This window comes from Muscardinus avellanarius, assembly GCF_963383645.1.
Source record: "Muscardinus avellanarius genome assembly, chromosome: 2".
In the NCBI taxonomy this organism is placed as follows: Eukaryota; Metazoa; Chordata; class Mammalia; order Rodentia; family Gliridae; genus Muscardinus; species Muscardinus avellanarius.
Genome location: NC_137787.1, coordinates 64,188,104 through 64,205,980, shown reverse-complemented (window position 1 = coordinate 64,205,980; position 17,877 = coordinate 64,188,104). Strand labels below are relative to the sequence as shown.

The 17,877-nt window shown below is 41.8% G+C and overlaps 2 protein-coding genes across 2 annotated transcripts in view; one reads left to right on the top strand and one right to left on the bottom strand.

The window, feature by feature from the left end:
* Nucleotides 1-9,746, bottom strand: part of SLC25A12 (solute carrier family 25 member 12) — a gene marked incomplete at both ends in the record, with an annotated part of 103,998 nt that extends 94,252 nt beyond the window's left edge. The window contains 4 exon segments of the mRNA XM_080689772.1: nucleotides 8,732-8,785; nucleotides 9,591-9,628; nucleotides 9,631-9,685; nucleotides 9,687-9,746. Coding sequence (XP_080545898.1) covers nucleotides 8,732-8,785; nucleotides 9,591-9,628; nucleotides 9,631-9,685; nucleotides 9,687-9,746 — 207 coding nt within the window.
* A 233-nt stretch (nucleotides 9,747-9,979) lies between these two features.
* HAT1 (histone acetyltransferase 1) overlaps nucleotides 9,980-17,877 on the top strand; it is a gene marked incomplete at both ends in the record, with an annotated part of 112,050 nt that continues 104,152 nt past the window's right edge. The window contains 3 exon segments of the mRNA XM_080689379.1: nucleotides 9,980-10,049; nucleotides 11,164-11,225; nucleotides 16,415-16,510. Of these exon segments, the coding sequence (XP_080545505.1) occupies nucleotides 9,980-10,049; nucleotides 11,164-11,225; nucleotides 16,415-16,510 (228 nt within the window).

Sequence of the window (17,877 nt, the reverse complement as noted above, 5' to 3'; positions counted from 1 at the left end):
AAGCCCTCGGAATGCTCCCATCGCCCGCCTGGACTTTCCCCTTCAGTTCTCAACTCTAATTTCACCTCCCCAGGGGTCTTCACTGACCACCTCTCGAAAAAGGATGAAAAAACGATAGCGCTTTTCATCACGCTACTTATTTCTTTATTGTGCTTATCACAATCTGTAGTGGGTTTTTTTTTTTTTTTTTTTTTTTTTTTTTTTTTTTTTTTTTTTTTTTTATTGTGGTCCTGGGAATGGAACCCAGGACATTCTACTTCCAAACTACATCCCCAGCCCTATTTTTTATTCTTTATTTGAAACAGGGTCTCACTGAATTGCAAAGGGTCTCACTAAGTAGTAGCTGAGGCTGTCTAGGAACTGTGATCCTCCTGTCTCAGCCTCCCAAATGCTGGGATTACAAACTTGCGCCACCATGCCCACCCCTACAAGTACTTTCTTAATCAAAGATAAAGAAGACTATCATCTTCAATTCAGATACTCTGTAGAACTAGGAAAAAATCTTTGATCAGAAGTAGCTAATAAAAACTATACATCCTCAGCCCGGCATGGTAGCACATGCCTATAATCCTAGTATTTGGGAGGTTAAGACAGGAGGATTGCAGATTCCAGCCCAGCCTTAGCAACTTAACGAGAGAGACCCTGTTTTAAAAAATAAAATAGGGCCGGGCATGGTGGCGCATGCTTGTAATCCCCGCGCTTGGGAGGCGGAGACAGGAGGATCGCGCAGGTTCGAAGCCAGCCGCGCTGGCGTAAGAGACCCTGTTTCAAAAATATAAAATAGGTCTGGGAGTGTAGCCCGGAGGTAGAAGGGCTTCCGGGAACCCCAGTACCACCAAATAAATAAATAAATAAATAAATAAATAAATAAATAAATAAATAAATAAATAAAAAAAATAGGGCTGGGGGTGTGGCTCAGAGGTAGAATGCCTCTGGGTTTCCCCTTCTCAAAAAACAAAACTATAGATTCTCTTCTGTATGTCTAATCCCAGTTTATTCAACCCAGTTTATGCTGAGAAGGCCTCTTGCAGCTTCAGGTTCTGCATTACTTTTTAAATCATTTATTTGCCCAACAAATAAATGGTTTAATACATACACATTGAGGCCAGGCATGGTGGCACACGCTTGTAATCCCAGTCTTGGGAGGCTGAGACAGGAGGATGGCAGGTTCAAAGCCAGCCTCAGCAACATAGCAAGGCTCTCAGAAACTTAGTGAGACCCCATTTCCAAATAAAGAAATAGCTTGGTGGTAGAATGCCTCTGGACTCAATCCCCAGTACCAAAAAAAATAAAACATACATATGCATTGAGGATATTTTATTTTCCTCTTTTTTTCCTTAACCCATACCTTTCTCAATGCTCATTAAGTTGAACACAAACATATGTCTAAACATATTTATACATACAAAAACACATATGAAATAACACTGTATTATAAACCAAAATCATGCTTTATATGTTTCGCATCTTCTCTTACTTACTAGTACAAAGAACTCAGGGCCTCTAGCATGCAAGACAAGCACTCTGCCACTAAGCTACATTCCCAGAATGTTTACTTTTTCTTTTAAACCACTATCAGATTGCTTAAAAAAAAAAAAAAAAAAAGTATTTGTTTCTACAAATATTGTATGAGAACACTCTTTTCCTCCACATATGACCTCAGTAGATGTTATCATCCTTTACTATCTGATAATCTTATTGGAACTCTAACATTGTGGTACATGCCCACACTTTTGAAAGTCTATGCCAACAGAAAGAAAGAGTCCTAGCCAGGTATGGTGGTACATGCCTGTAATCCCAGAATTTGGGAGGCTGAAACAGAAGGATCATCTGGAAAGGCTAGCCTCAGCAAAGAGACGCTCAGCAATTCAGTGAGACCCTGTTTCAAAATAAAATGGGGATGGGGATGTAACTCAAAAGTACAATGTCTCTGGGTTAATCCCCACTTCTAAAAAAAAAAAAAAGAAAAAAAGAAGGGTCTGATTAATTCCCTTCTCAATTTCAGCCTACTGTCAGCATAAGTAAATACATACATAGTACCTAAAAAAAATTTAATAAAAAGTTTCTTCCAACTAAAAATTATGTCATCATAAAATCTAAGAAAGCCAGGCTTGGTGGCACACGTTTGTAATCCCAGTAGGTAGGAGGCTGAAACCAGAGGATTATTGCAGGTTTGCAGCCAGCCTCAGCAATTTAGTGAGGCCCTCCAAAACCTAGTGACCCTGTTTCAAAATAAAAATTTTTTTTAAATAGGGATGGGGATTTAGCTCAGAGGTAGGATGTCCCTGGGTTCAATCACCAGTACCACAAGCACACACACAGAATACTAAAATGCTAAGGAAAAATCATTCTTTGTTTTACATTAACACCATCATCTACTTATTCTCTAATTTGTTGAGTTTGGTGTACAGGCCTGTAATCCCAGCTGAAACAGACAGGAGTAGCCTCAGCTACTACTTAGTGAGACCCAACTAAGTACAACTCAGTGAGACCATTTCAAAATAAAGAATAAAAAATAGGACTTGGGGGGGGGGTGGCTCAGAGGCAGAATGCCCCTGGGTTCCATCCCTAGTACCGCAAAAAAAAAAAAAAAAAACTTACATATATGTATATATATGTATATTTGAGTCCTATAGCTCAGTAAATTTCTGGTCTGGTATATATATAGTTGTATAATCTCAACATATCTTTTGTTCTGTTTTTTTGCAGGTCTGGGGGTGGAACCCAGGGGCATTCTACCCCCGAGCTACACCCCCTGCCCTATTTTTTATTCTTTATTTTGAAACAGGGTCTTAGTTGCAGAGGGCCTAAGTAGCAGAGGCTGGCCACGAACTGCGATCCTCTGGTCTCAGCCTCCAGAATGCTGGGATTACAAGTGTGTGCCACCACGCCCGGCTAACATATCTTGCTTTTTCCATATAATACACTGATAAGTGAACAACAGAAATGATCAATTTAAAAAAGATTAAGAGATCTATTAAAAATTGCTCTGATTTTTTTTATAAACCTCCACTACCAGAAAGCACAGGCTAGATGATTCTTCATTCTGAAATTTGCCAGGACGATAACAGGCGGCCTGTCGTGTCCTGATGCCCTCACCACACTCACCTGCCTCTTCACAGCTATTGTAGCCTTTTATTGTAGCCTTTTGCTACTGTATATTTCTGATGTAGCAAAACTGGGTCAATGGCAGTGCGTAGGTGATAAGAGTTAAAAGAAGAAAGAGATAAATCAAGAAATGACAGTTATAAGGGTGGCAAGAGTAAAATCTCAGCTTGACAACGGGTTGTAAAATTATAGCACAGTTGAACACATAAGAATTCATTTGTTGTGCTTCAATTTCATGAACTTGGTGGTGGTAGGGCAGGTGGTAGGAAAAAATGGAATTATGGTTAAAAAAATGTTTTAACTAGTAGAAAATACAGCTCATTGGCTGGGCAGACTAGTGGATGCCAGTAATTTCAGCTACTTAAGAAGTTGAGATAAGAGGATCACAAAGTTAAGGCTAGGATGGGAAACTTAGTGAGATCCTCTCTCAAAAAGTTTTTCAGAAAGGGCTAGGGGTAGCTAGGCATGGTGCTACATACCTATAATCCCTGTACTTGGGAGGTTGAGATAGGAGGATGGTAGGTTTGAGGCCAGCCTCAGCTACTTAGTGAGGCCCTTGGCAACTTAGTGAGACCCTGTTTCAAAATAAAGAATAAAATAGGGCTGGGGGTGTGCCTGGGAGGTAGATTGCCCCTGGATTCCATCCCCAGTACCACAAAAGGAAGGAAGAAAGGAAGGAAGGAATGTAGGTTGATTTGAAGAAAGGGAGGGCTGGGGGACAGCTCACTGGTAGAGTGCTTGTCTAGCAAACATATGGCCCTGGTTTCCATCCCCAGCACCACAAAAACAAACAAAAATAGATGGTTTGTCAAATTTTGAGAAGTAATAAAGAACATAGAAAAAGTAAACCTATTTTCCTATATTTAAAAATAATGATTGTTTATTCTATAAAGCCCTACTAATGAATTTGTACATCTAATTCTATAAACACAAATATACCTATACTTTTTGTGTGTGTGTACCGAGGATGGAACCCAGGGGCATTCTACCTCCGAGCTATACCCCCAGCTCTATTTTTTTATTCTTTAATTCTTTATTTTGAAACAGAGTCTCACTGAGTTGCAAAGGGCCTAAGTAGCTGAGGCTGTCCACAAACCTCAATCCTCCTGTGTCAGCCTCCCAAATGCTAGGATTACAAGTATGCTCCACTACAACTAGCCAGATATACCTATACTTTTAAAAGTGAAATTTTGTTTTATACAACAAATGACTGTGTATGATGGTAGGGGGTACTGAAGATTGAACCCAGGGTATTCTACCTCCAAGATACACTCGAAGTCCTTTAATATTTATTTTGAAAGTCTCACTAGGTTGCTGAGATTCTCTCTAAATTGTCAATTATGGTTTGGAACTTTATGATCCTCTTATCTCAGCCTCCCAAGAACTGGGATTATGGGCGTGTACCACCATACCCAAATAACAAATGACTTTTGATTCACATTATTGTGAAGTTAAACAGTTAATGCCACAGATCTAAATTTGACCGAGAGCTTTCAATAGTACTATAAAATTTTAAGTTAAATTATCTCTGGCTGGTCATGATAGCAAACACCTGGAAGACTGAGACATGAGGATTACAGCTTCCAAGCCAGACTCAGCAATTTAACAAGACCTTATTTCAAAATAAAAATAAGTAAGTAAAAAATAGATGGCAGTGGAGCTCAGAAGTAGAACGCTCCTGGGTTCAATCTGTAGTTAGAAAAAAGAGAAAGAAAGAAAGAAAAAAAAATCCCTAGTCTTTAACAGTTCAAATAATCCTCAAATGATCCCCAAATCCTACCAAAACCAAATCACACTGGTTATAGTAAAATCTACATTTTAACCTGTGAGTTGTCTGTTTTGTGAAACTACTACTTTAAACCTCTGTGGGACTGTTTTCCTTAGTTTTCCTTCTCTTCCTTCCCACTTCAATTACAAATATCAACTGTATACCAGTCTCTAACTGGGCGTGGTGGTGCCCGCTTGTGATCTTAGTACCTGGGAGGCAGAGGTTCAAAGACAGCCTTAGCAATTTAGGCTCTCAGCAACCTAGTGAGACCCTGTTTCCAAATAAGAACTAAAATCAGTTTGAGGATGTAGCTCAGAGATAGAATGCCTCTGGTTCAATTCCCAGTAACACACACACACACACACACACACACACACACACACACACACACACACACACCAGTCATAATATAAACCACACATAAACAGAAACACCTATTCTGTTCTGCTTATTTTACATTTAACCCCTCTAATCACAGGGATCATCTACCATCTATGCGCATCTACCACCTACACATATTTGTATCTCTCCAAACCTGACTTCGACTTAGTGGATCCCATTCTTTTAGCAATCTAACAATACCCCAGCCCCCAAAATAAAAAATTCCCCAAATAGGCGCCTAATCAATTCTCACCTATCCTAAAAATGCTGGATTCACTACTTCTTCTTTACTCCCACATATAATACCACATCCCATACATTCTCCCCTTAGGAAGCTCCCGCTATTGTCCTTCCTCCATTTCCCCGGCCATCAGCCACTCCAGATCATTATCTCTCACATGTATTATTTCAATAGCCTCTTAGCTGATCGCCTCACTTACTTCCAATCTCTCCACACTTTATCCAACATACACAAAGAGCTGCCAGAATTCACCACTTCAATTTCCCCACTCAGAAACCCACAGTGCCTCCCTACTGTTTTAAATCCACACTCCTTGGCCAACCGTTCTAGGTAGTTGCAGTGTAAAGGCACTTTTTTATTTCATCACCTAAGTAACCTGATTACTTTTTCCTTAACTTCTTAACAAAACACAGCTGCCATTAGCCCCGACAACCTTTCAAAAAATCAGTGCATTTCAAAATCTTACACACAGTGTAGTGTAAGTGTAGAGAGCATTGGAGAAGCTGGTTGCAAGCCACCCTCAGTAACTTAGCAAGACTCTGATTCAAAATAAAAAAAATAAGCTGGGCATGGTGGTGCACACTTGAAATCCCAGCATTTGGGAGGCTGAGACAGGAGGATCGTGGTTCACGGACAGCCTCAGCTACTTTAGTGGGCCCTCTGCAACTCAGTGAGTCCCTGTTTCAAAATAAAGAATAAAAAACAGAAGCCAGGTGTGGTGGTGCACACTTGTAATCCCAGCATTCCAGAGACTGAGATAGGAGGATCTCGGTTCACAGACAGCCTCAACTACTTAGTGAGGCCCTTTGCAACTCAGTGAGACCCTGTTTCAAAATAAAGAATAAAAAATAGAGCCGGGCTTGGTGGCGCACGCTTGTAATCCCAGCATTTGGGAGACTGAGGCCATAGGATCACAGTTTGCGGACAGCCTCAGCTACTTAGTGAGGCCCTCCGCAACTTAGTGAGACCCTGTTTCAAAATAAAGAATAAAAAACAGGGCAGGGCATGTAGCTTGGAGGTAGAATGCCCTTGGGGTCCATCCCCAGTACCCTCAAAAAAATAAAAATAAAAAAAGTTGTCAAAGAGTTCAGCACAGCCAGGCGTGGTGGCGCATGCTTATAATCCCCGCTCTTGGGAGGCTGAGACAGGAGGATCACGCAGGTTCAAAGCCAGCCTCAGCTACTTAGTGAGGCTCTCAGCAACTTACTGAGACCCTGTTTCCAAATAAAATATAAAATGGGTCTGGGAGTATAGCCCGGAAGTAGAAAGCCTCTGGGTTCCACCCCCAGTACCACCAAAAAATAAAAATAAATAAATGAGTTAAGCACAGTCTTGGCCTCTCTCCTAGAACCTCTAAACTCTACCACCACCCAAATCATCACCTGCTGGGACGTTCCCTCCCCTCTAAACATCCACCTACAATTTTTCCATAGAATTTTTAAGGCTGAGTCCCACATGAGATGGAATCCAAGGTTAGATAATTAGTCTAAAGGTACAACAGCCAAATAAATATAGGCCTGGTAATTAAACCAGTGTTTAATGCTCTTTTCACATCATACAGCAGCTCAACTGATTTCTTCCATGCCTACTCAACCCAGAAAACAAAATTAACTATTTCACATGAATGTCTCACAAAAACTATTGAGTATAATCATAGGGTGTGCTAATACTGATATATTTTAGAGTATGCTCAAGAATACTTGTGAAGAGTAAAGGATTTGGGGCCACAAATAAAGCAGTTCTATTATAATTATTCTTGTTCTAAAGAAGACACTTTCCTTAATAGGTTTTATAAAATTGAAGATTCCCACATTTTTACTAATTTTTTTAAGTGCTAGGGATCAAATATAGAACTTTGCACATACTAGGCAAATGCTCTGCCACTAAGCCACATCCCTAAAGTTTTTACTAATTCTTTTTCATGAACTATACAGATGTATGGTCACTTATGCAGCCTTCTCCCCAACAATAACATAAAGAAACCTCATGTCTCAGATAGAAATGTCATCTATTTCAGGCTCACCAGCATATGTTAGAATCTGTTCCTAATATAGAATCGTAGACTTTTGGAATTGGAAGGAATCTTAGAGGTCACCTTTCATTTTACGGAGGAAAATAATACCCAGCAGAAATATTTCCAAGGTTAAAGTGTCTACACAACAACCCAGATTCAGGATAGAAATTCTCAAAAGAAGATTTCAGAGAAAAACCCAATATTTAGTAAAACATCTTAGCTTCTCTCCCTTTACATTTACTTCTTAAGTGCAACTTCCTGGATCAGAAACTTTTGAAATTTAAGAAAAGAAAGCAAAACAAAAAACTAAGCCAAACTTTTGTAAGTCTACGGCCAAGTCACTGATTATAAAAGCTTAGCAGAAGGTAAATCCTAGCAAGAATTTTAGAGGGTAACATTTTGTAATTAAAACCTCAAAGGCCTATAGAGATATAAATAAGTAGAAGGGGAAATGACATGCAAATTAAGAATAACTATAATATCCTTATCTCTGTAATAAATTACATGGAGGAATGTTCTAAGTTGGAAAACTTTATAAACATGCAACTTTCAAGTGAGAGAGAGAGAGAGTTAGTGTGTTACTGAAGAGAATGAATTAATGAATTCAAGGGCATTCTACCTCTTGCTATATCAGCTCTTTTTTGTTTAAAAACAGGGTATCGCTATTGATAGTCACTAAGAGTATCAATAGGTTGCTGAGGCTGTTCTTGAACCTGTGGTCTTCCTGTCTCAGCCTCCCAAGTACTGAGATTACAGGCATGTTCCACTATGTCCAGCTTCAAGGAAGAAATCACCAACAACCAATTATACAAGAATGACAATATATTTTGAAGTTTCATTTTAAGTGAAGCTGAAAATTTTTCTTTTTAGTCTACATATCTTAAGTCATGTAAGAAAAATTTGAGGAAAAACATAAAACTTTTTTTTTTTTTTTGAGATGGGGTCTTGTTATGTTACCCAGATGATATGACTACCTCAGCCTCCCCAATATCTCAGATTACAGACACCTGTTTTAGGGTCTGAAGAAAACCTCTTATTAGTCCTTAATATAAAGGAAAATCTTTAATTAAACATTAGAGAACTATAAACTGTCTAGCCATATTTGTAAGAAAGAATACATGAAAATAGAACATTCTTCAATGTTAAATCTTGAAAAAGACTAACGATTACACCTTTTCTGCCTTTTCAGTGAAAATCTATATTACATAAATTAATTTACCTGTAGGAATATGTTTCTTAGCTCATGAGGATCACCTCGCTTGGTTGTCTGCACCTGTAAGCAAAAAAAAAAAAAAAAAAGCCAGTTATTGCTTCACTATCGACCACACAGCCACACAATCTTTTTAGATTACAGTTCACATCTGCTAACAGTAAACGCTCTTATCTCTTATTAAGGCATCTAATTTTAAACAACCAAAAGCCCTAATTGCTGATAACTGTCAAATTGGAGATGTGTGGCTACAGAGTAGCCCATGCGAATAGCCTACTCTGTAGCAAATTACAGACAGAGCTTCCTCTGAACTGGAAAGGGAAAGCCGTGAGCATCAATCTTTTATTTACATCGACTAGCAACACAGTAGGACCCACCAAGCTTCAAATCCCGAGGCCCGCAAGAGTGGAGCAACAGGAAAGTCAAAACACGCATTTTAATAGCATGGCCTAGCAGCCTTTCTTCCTGAAGGTAAGCAGTAATATAGCAGAGAATGATCTCGGCGGCCCTCTCCTTCTCCACCCAACGTAAACTATGAGAGCCGCCACCAATCCAAATACTTTCAACAATCCGTAACGCAGATGTCCACCATTGCCCTCTGCAGCACTGACGCCCCCAGTTACTCAGTACTCACCCCTCCCCCACCGCAGTACACTGATGCCCTAGGTGTCCCCGGCTTTTCCTGCCACTTCCTCCCACTCCCTTCCCGATGCTCGCCAACTCCGGACTCACAATCCCTTGTACCCTGGGCAGGGCTCTACTCTCCCGTCACCGACCCGAGGTCCTCACAAACCCCTCCAACTCACAAGCCCTCCTCCTTCCCCTCCCCCAGCCGGGCATCCTCCTTCCTCCCATCCCAGCCCAGCACAGCTCTCCTCCCGCAAGCTGGAGCCCCGGGACGCGCTATCTAAGAACTGTGCAAAGAAGAAGATGGCCAGAAGTGGGGGGCTGCAGGCAGGGCCGTTGGAATGTCTCTTATGCGATAAAGACAGCAGCAGAGAGTTGGAGTCACCTTGACCGCCATGCTGTGCTCGGAAGCCGGGGACGAGCCAGTGAGCGAGCAGGCCGAGCTGTCAGGGCGCGCGCGCGCCGCCGCCCCGGCCCCGCCCGCCCTCCCGCTCGCGGCGCCGCGCGCGTCTCTATGCAAATGAGCCGGCGCGGCGGGCCGGGGAGCGCAGTGGTCGGCGCCGCGCGGGGCGGGGCGGGCTGCGGACCTGAGACCTGCGCGCTGCGCTGCCGGCCGGGAGCCGCGACGGGATGCCGATGCACAGCGAGGCTGCTGCAGCCGAGGCTCCGCCGGGCACGCCGAGTTTCCTAAGGCCTCTGGGTGGGTGTGGCTTTGGGCTCAGGCTCCGGCCAAAGCCGTTTTCCCCAAGGCTTAAGGGAGCGCTTGGGGCCTGTATTGAGCAATATTTTTCGAAGCATCAAAGAGCACGTCCCATTAATAATAACGAATCGATGACAAGTAATGGCAAACGCTGACCCATAAAAAGGCCAAAATAATAATAATAATAATAATAATAATAATAATAATAATAGTAAAAACTAGGAACCATTTACTCTAGGAGAAACTTAAGAAATATGCCCCAAAATTGGCAGGGATGAATACACTTAATAAATGTTTGCTTCGTGTTCTATTATAAAGTTTTATCAGTAGGCTTCACTTTCTTAATCACCCCAATCCTTTGTGCAAGGAGGTGGAGTGCCCATGCATATGGGCCGGGGGGCTGGGGGGAACCTCCATCTATCTTTGACAGTGCTGGCACCAGGTCCTGGCCCTCACCTCTGCAAGAACAGAAAATCAATCTCCGTTGGATTCCCAGCCTTACCTAAGAAGTTCAAGTTCTACCTTGAACTAGAATAATGTCTTTAAAACCAAGTCTTGCCATTTCAGCCATATTAGGCTGCATATTGAATCACACATTTACTGGGCATCCATTATATGACAAAAAAAAAAAAGTCCTGTTTGTAAAGAAAGAAGACAAGTAAGCTGTAGTCCCTGCCTTTTAGGCACTTACCGATAGACTGATGGTTCCCCACAACTTCAACCTCAGGTAGGTTTTTTAATTTATTTTTTAATTTTTTATTTTATTTATTTGCTGTGCTAGAGATGGAATCCAAGGGCATTCTACCTCTGAGCTACACGCCCAGCCCTATTTTTATTATTTATTTATTTATTTATTTATTTATTTATTTATTTTTGAAACAGTCTCACTGAGTTCCAAAGGACTTCACTAAGTAGCTGAGGCTGTCCATGAATGCAATCCTCTCAGCCTTCCAAAATGCTAGGATTACAGCATGCACCACCACGCCCAGCTTTTTTTTTTTTTTTCTTTTTTTAAAGTGCTAAGCAAAGCATACTTGTTTAAAAAAAAAAAGTCCAACAACTCGAAAATTTATCTCAATTTCACTTATTGTCTAACCCTTCTCCATCCCCCTAGGCAATTCCAATGTTGAATCTCACAAGGGAGTTCCGGTTTCTCTAGTCTTACTAATAATACTTGTGAGTATCCAAGTTAACAAAAACAAAGAATGCCAAATGGAAATCACTGAGAAGTAACACTGCATTACTAATACTCCCAAGATGAACTTTCGGCTACAGGTGCTTTGTCTACCACTTTTAGATCTTTTTCTTCAGTTTGTTTCCTGTGTTTTGAACTATGTAACATTTCGTCCTACTTGTATATTGTATTCCTCATACTTTACAATTTCCTTAGTATATGTGTGTGGTACTGGGAATTAAACCCAGAGCCTTGTGCATGCTAGGTAAGTACTTTACTGCTGAGCTACATTCCCAGCCCTCTACTATCACTTATTTTATAAAAATTTGTATAAGTAGTGTACCGGTATTGGGAATGGCTTAGGAAGAAATGTGTCAAAATGGTAGACCTGGAGAGAGAAAGGTTTGGCTTTGGTCAGGAAGGAAACAGCTATTGAAACTTAGATTGACTAAGCTAAAAGTAATTAGCAAGTCAATAGGAGAGGGGAGCTAGGGCTTACTCTGTCTAAAGACAGATCTACATGATTAGATAAGCTAGCTAAGATGGTAGGAGGGGTCTCCCTTCCTGAAAGGAGACAACTTGCCACACCTTGCTGGAGGAGGAACCTTACAGGGTAAGGGGAGGTACCTTACAGGGTCGTTCACTACATCAGAATTGTGTAAACAAGATGGAAGTAACGGGTATAAAAAGTCCATGTGCTGTATCTCTGGGGGCGGTGAATTGGCTCAGACCACTCCCACGCCCATGCCATTCTGGCATGGGGCTGTAACTATCTTCTGTATTTCTATCTTTTTCTCTTTTTCCGTTTTTTTGTTTCTTTGGGGAGTTTTTGGGAAATTATTCCCAGGGGTCTAACAAAGATCCCTGGGGACAGTTTCCCAAACCGCAACATATTTCACCATAACAAGTAGGAACCTCAAGAAGCTTTTTTGTGTGTGGTACCTGGGATGGAACCCAGAGGCTTTCTACCTCCAGGCTATACTCCCAGACCTATTTTATATTTATTTTATTTGGAAACAGGGTCTCACTAAGTTGCTGAGAGCCTCACTAAGTAGTTGAGCCTGGCTTCGAACCTGTGCGATCCTCCTGTCTCAGCTTCACAAGCGCAGGGATTACAAGCGTGCGCCACCACACCCTGCTAAAAAGCTTATTTTATATTACTTTAAAAAGGTTATATTGAGCCCAGCATGGTGGCACACGCTTGTAATCCCCGCGCTTGGGAGGCTGAGATAGGAGGATCACACAGGTTCGAAGCCAACCTCAGCTACTTAGTGAGGCTCTAAGCAACTTAGTGAGACCCTGTTTCCGAATAAAATATAAAATGGGTCTGGGAGTATAGCCCGGAAGTAGAAAGCCTCTGGGTTCCACCCCCCAGTACCACAAAAAAATAAAATAAAAAAGTAAAAAAATAAAAAGGTTATATTACTTCATAAGGGAATGTTATCTGTTTACTAGCCCAGTTCCTCAGTTTGAATCTAAGTACTCGAAGAAAGGGAAAGCACTTTTTTTTTTTTTAATTTATTTTGCAGGTCTGGGGATGGAATACCCTCTGCCCTGTTTTTTTTATTTTTTTTTTATTTTGAAACCAGGTCTCACTGAGTTGCAGAGGGCCTCACTAAGTAGCTGAGGCTGTCTGCGAACCGCTATCCTCCGGTCTCAGCCTCCCAAATGCTGGGATTACAAGCATGTACCACCACACCTGGCTAAAAACACTTATTTAAAATGGAATATTTTCTATAGGAACATATTGTTGTTGGCCAAATCCATATTGTTGGAGTGAAAATTTAACTTGGGTTCTGGAAAAAAGATAACATCACATTCAAAAAATCCACCACAGTAATTCATATAATGCCACAGCAATTTCATGCAGATCTTGAGAAAGCTCGATCAGGGGATCCGCAACAGCGTAGATCCCCCATGAAGTATGTCTGGCATTCCTTTCATAAAATTATTTTAGGATTATTTGGATTAATATGTATAATTGGAATTTTATGTATAAACATTATAACTAAAACTGATGGGAAGCGGCTCGTGAGAGACTCAGGCAGCAAAGATATCTTCCCAAGGATAAAAATATTGGGCCAAATATTAAGTTCAAACTGACCTTAGTTAGAGCCACTGTATACAATTAAGTTTGAGACAGCCTTGTGAAGTGAGACAAAATATACCATGTCCAGCACCCTTGCCCTAAACTTTATAGAAAATAATAATTTTTACTGTCCTTGGCAATCCTGCTTACATGACTATGCTCTTGCTTTTCTGCCAAAAATAAAGTATAAAAACTGTAACAAATCCTGAATAAAATGGAGAAGATTGAATCTGAATCATGTGGCGTCTTCTCTCATCGGCCTTGGTTTCCCCCTCATCAACACACGAACCCCGACTCTGCTAGGGCTGGACCCCGGCAATATAATTCATAGATATGGTACCTGATCACAATGAAATGTTTTTTTCTTGTTTTGTGTGTGGTACCAGGGATTAAACCCAGGAACGTTCTACCTCTGAGCTATACATCCAGCCCTATTTTTTATTATTTATTTTTAAATAGGGACTCACTAAGTAGCTGAGGCTGGGTGGGAACCTGTGATACTCCTATCTCAGCTTCCCAAGTACTGGGATTACAAGTGTTTGCCATGAGCCGGGCGTGGTGGCACATGCTTGTAATCCCCGCGCTTGGGAGGCTGAGACAGGAGGATCACATAAGTTCAAAGCCAGCCTCAGAGCAACTTAGTGAGACTGTTTCCAAAGAAAGTATGAAATAGGTCTGGGAGTATAGCCTGGAAGTAGAAAGCCTCTGGGTTCCACCCCAGTACCACCAAAAAAGAAAAAAGTGTTTGCCACCATACTCAGCATATTTTATTTATTTATTTATTTATTTGAGTATATGGGACTGAGAATTAAACCCAGGGGCATTCAACCTCCACGCTACACCCCCAGGCATATTTTATTTTGAAACAGGGTCATTCTAGATTGATGAGAGCCTCACTACTTGCTGAAACTGTCCTCAACCTACAACCTACAGTACATGGGAGGCTGAGACAGGAGGATCACGGGTTTGCAGCCAGACTCAGCAGCTTAGTGAGGCCCTCAGCAACTTGGAGACACCCTGTTTCCAAATAAAATATGAAATAGTTCTGGAGGTGTAGCTCAGAGGTGGAAGGACCCTGAGTTCCATTCCCAATACTACAAAAAAAAAATTTTTTTTAATTAAAGCAACCCAGCCAGGGATGGTGGCAGATGCCTGTAATCAAAGTACTTAAGAAGCTGAGACAAGAGGATTACAGGTTCAAGACAAACAAACCTCAGCAACTTAATGAGACTCTCAGCAACCCAAAAAAACCCTGTTTTAAACCAAAAAAATAAAAATAAAAAATGGACTGGGGGTATAAGAAATGCCTCCAGATTCAATGCCCAGTACCACAAAAATAAAATAAAAAATAAAATAGCAGCTGAAACTAGGTGTGATGGTGTGTACCTATAATCCCAGTACATGGGAGGCTGAGACAGGAGGATTAGAAGTTTGAGACCAAGCCGCGCAAGGTGGCGCACACTTGTAATCCCAGCGCTTGGGAAGCTGAGACAAGAGGATCGCGGCTCGCGGACAGCCTTGGCTACTTAGTGAGGCCCTCCGCAACTTAGTGAGACCCTATCAGGGGATGTAGCTCGGATGTTGAATGCCCCTGGGTTCCATCCCCCCCAAAAAAAATCCCAATGGCATTCTTCATAGAAAAGGAAAAAATATATATATCTAAAATTTGTATGGAACCACAAAGGATCCCAAATAGCCAAAATGATTTTTTTGTTGTTGTTCTTTTTGTTTGTTTGTTTTTTGTGGGGTTTTTTTTGGTGGTACTGGGGTTCCTGGAAGCCCTTCTACTTACGGGCTATGCTCCCAGACCTATTTTTACATTTTTATTTGGAAACAGGGTCTCCTAAGCCAGCGCTGGTTTCGAACCTGCGCAATCCTCCTGGCTCTGCCTCCCAAGCGCAGGAATTACAAGCGTGTGCCACCACGCCCGGCAGCCAAAATGATTTTGAAGGGAAAAAAAAAAATCAAAGTCAGGGATATTGCTTCCTGATTTAAAGTTTTGTTACAGCTGGGGATAGCGGTGCACAACTGGAATGCCAGTACTTGGAAAGCTGATACAGGAGGATCAAAGGTTCAAAGCCAGCATCATTAACTTAGTAAGACCCTGTTTCAGAATAAAAACTGAAAAGGATGGAGCTTAAAGGTAAAATGCCCTTGGGTTCAATTCAGAGTACCCAGATTAATTCAATAATAAAATTATATTGCAAAACAGTATGTTACTGGCATAAATGCAAACACACAGAATAGAGAGCCCAGACATAAATCCAAACATATATTGTCAACTTATTTTCAACAAATGAATCAAAAGACAATGGAAAAAGGGTCTTCTACAGGTAAAAGAATAAATTGGGCCAGGCATGGTGGCGCACGCTTGTAATCCCCGCGCTTGGGAGGCTGAGACAGGAGGATCACGCAGGTTCTGAAGCCAGACTCAGCTGGTTTAAGAGACCCTGTTTCCAACTAAAATATAAAATAGGTCTGGGAGTATAGCCGGAGGTAGAAGGCCTCTGGGTTCCATTCCCAGTACCACAAAAAAAATAAATAAATAAATAAATTGGACCAATATCTTATAGTATATGCACAAAATTTCACTCAAAATTAAAAAAGACCTAAACTCCTGAAGAAAACATAAGAAGGAAAGCTCATTGGCATTAGTTTTGGAAATAATTCCTTGGGTATTGTGGGGAGCCCTTAAGGCTTTCCCCTAGATTAGTGTCTCTGACTCAGCTGACTGTCTTTTGCCCAGAGTCAACAAGGTTTGGGGAGAAGATCAGATGGTAATGGCACGAGGGTACTGATTAACCTATCTGTAATATATGTGTTTTGGTGGTACTGGGGGTGGAACCCAGGGGCTTTATATTTTATTTGGAAACGGGGTCTCACTAAGTTGCTGAGAGCCTCACTAAGTAGTTGAGGCTGGCTTCGAACCTGTGCGATCCTCCTGTCTCAGCCTTCCAAGCACGGGGATTACAAGTGTGCGCCACCACGCCCGGCTTGTAATATATGTGTTTTGTATTGGTCTTTATTGTATTCTGGTGGTGGTAGCACGAGGATATTGATTGACCTGTGACTGTGTAAATACTTCTGGAAAAACAAACCCAGTGTCAGCGCAATAAGGATGAGATTGACCCAGAAGTAGGCATCGGCCAGGAGCATCGGCAGAATAGAGAATACTCACCCAGGTGTAGATGTCGACCCGTAGGAAATATTGACCCAAGAACAGGGGTCGGTCAGTAGAGATAGTAGGCTGGCAGCTCCCCCACGTTAAAATAAATTAAATATTATGATAATCAAATTCTTAGAGTTAAATTCTTCATTCTCACGCCTCTCTTCAGAACCCATACTCTTGCTGGCTGGCTCCGGCAGGGTATCACACCAAAAGCTCAGTCTGCAAAAGCAAAAATAAATAAGCAGGACTACTAAAATGCCTCAGTGCAGAAAAAAAAAAAAATCAATAAAATCGAAAGGCAAGCCAGAGCAGGCACAGTGGCCCACACCTGTATTCACAGATCTTGGGAGGCTGAGACAGGAGGATCTGGGTACATGTACAGCCTCAGCTGCTTAGTGAGGCCTTTTGCAATTTAGTGAGACTTTGTTTCAAAATAAAGAATAAAGCTGACCAGGTGCCATGAACAATGCTTGTGATCTCAGCATTTGGGAGGCGGAAACCATAGGATCACGGTTCGCGGACAGCTCACGGTTCGCAGACAGCCTCAGTTACTTACTTAGTCCCTCGCAACTCAGTGACACTCTTTCAAAATAAAGAATAAAAAATAGGGCTGGGAGCAAGGCTTGGTGGCACACGCTTGTAATTCCAGCACTTGGGAAGCTGAGACAAGAGGACCTCACAGGTTCAAAGCCAGCCTCAGGTACTTAGTGAGGCTCTCAGAAATTTAGTGACACCGTGTTTCCAAATAAAAGAGAAAATAGGAGCCGGCGTGGGGGCACACGCTTGTAATCCCAGCATTCGGGAGGCTGAGACCAGAGGATCACGCTTCGTGGACAGCCTCAGCTACTTAGTGAGACCCTGTTTCAAAGGGGTGTAGCTCAGAGGTAGAATGCCCTTGGGTTCCACCTCCGGTACTGGAATAAAAAATTAAAATTAGCCAGGCATGGTAGCACCTGCTTGTTAATCCAGCACTTGGGAGGCTGAGACAGGAGGATCACACAGGTTCAAAGCCAGCCTCAGCTACTTAGTGAGACCCTGTTTCCAAATAAAGTATAAAAAATAGGTCTGGGAGTATAGCCTCGAGGTAGAAAAGTCCCTGGGTTCCACCCCCAGTACCACAAAAAATATATATTTTAATTAAAATTAAACTTTTAAAAATTAAAATAGCTGGGGATAAGCCAGGAGTAGTGGCGCACACTTGTAATCCCCGCGCTTGGGAGGCTGAGACAGGAGGATCACACAGGTTCAAAGCCAGCCTCATCTACTTAGTGACAGGAGGATCACACAGGTTCAAAGCCAGCCTCATCTACTTAGTGAGGCTCTCAGCAACTTAGTGAGACCCTGTTTCCAAATAAAATATAAAATAGGTCTGAAGCCAGGTGTGGTGGCGCACGCT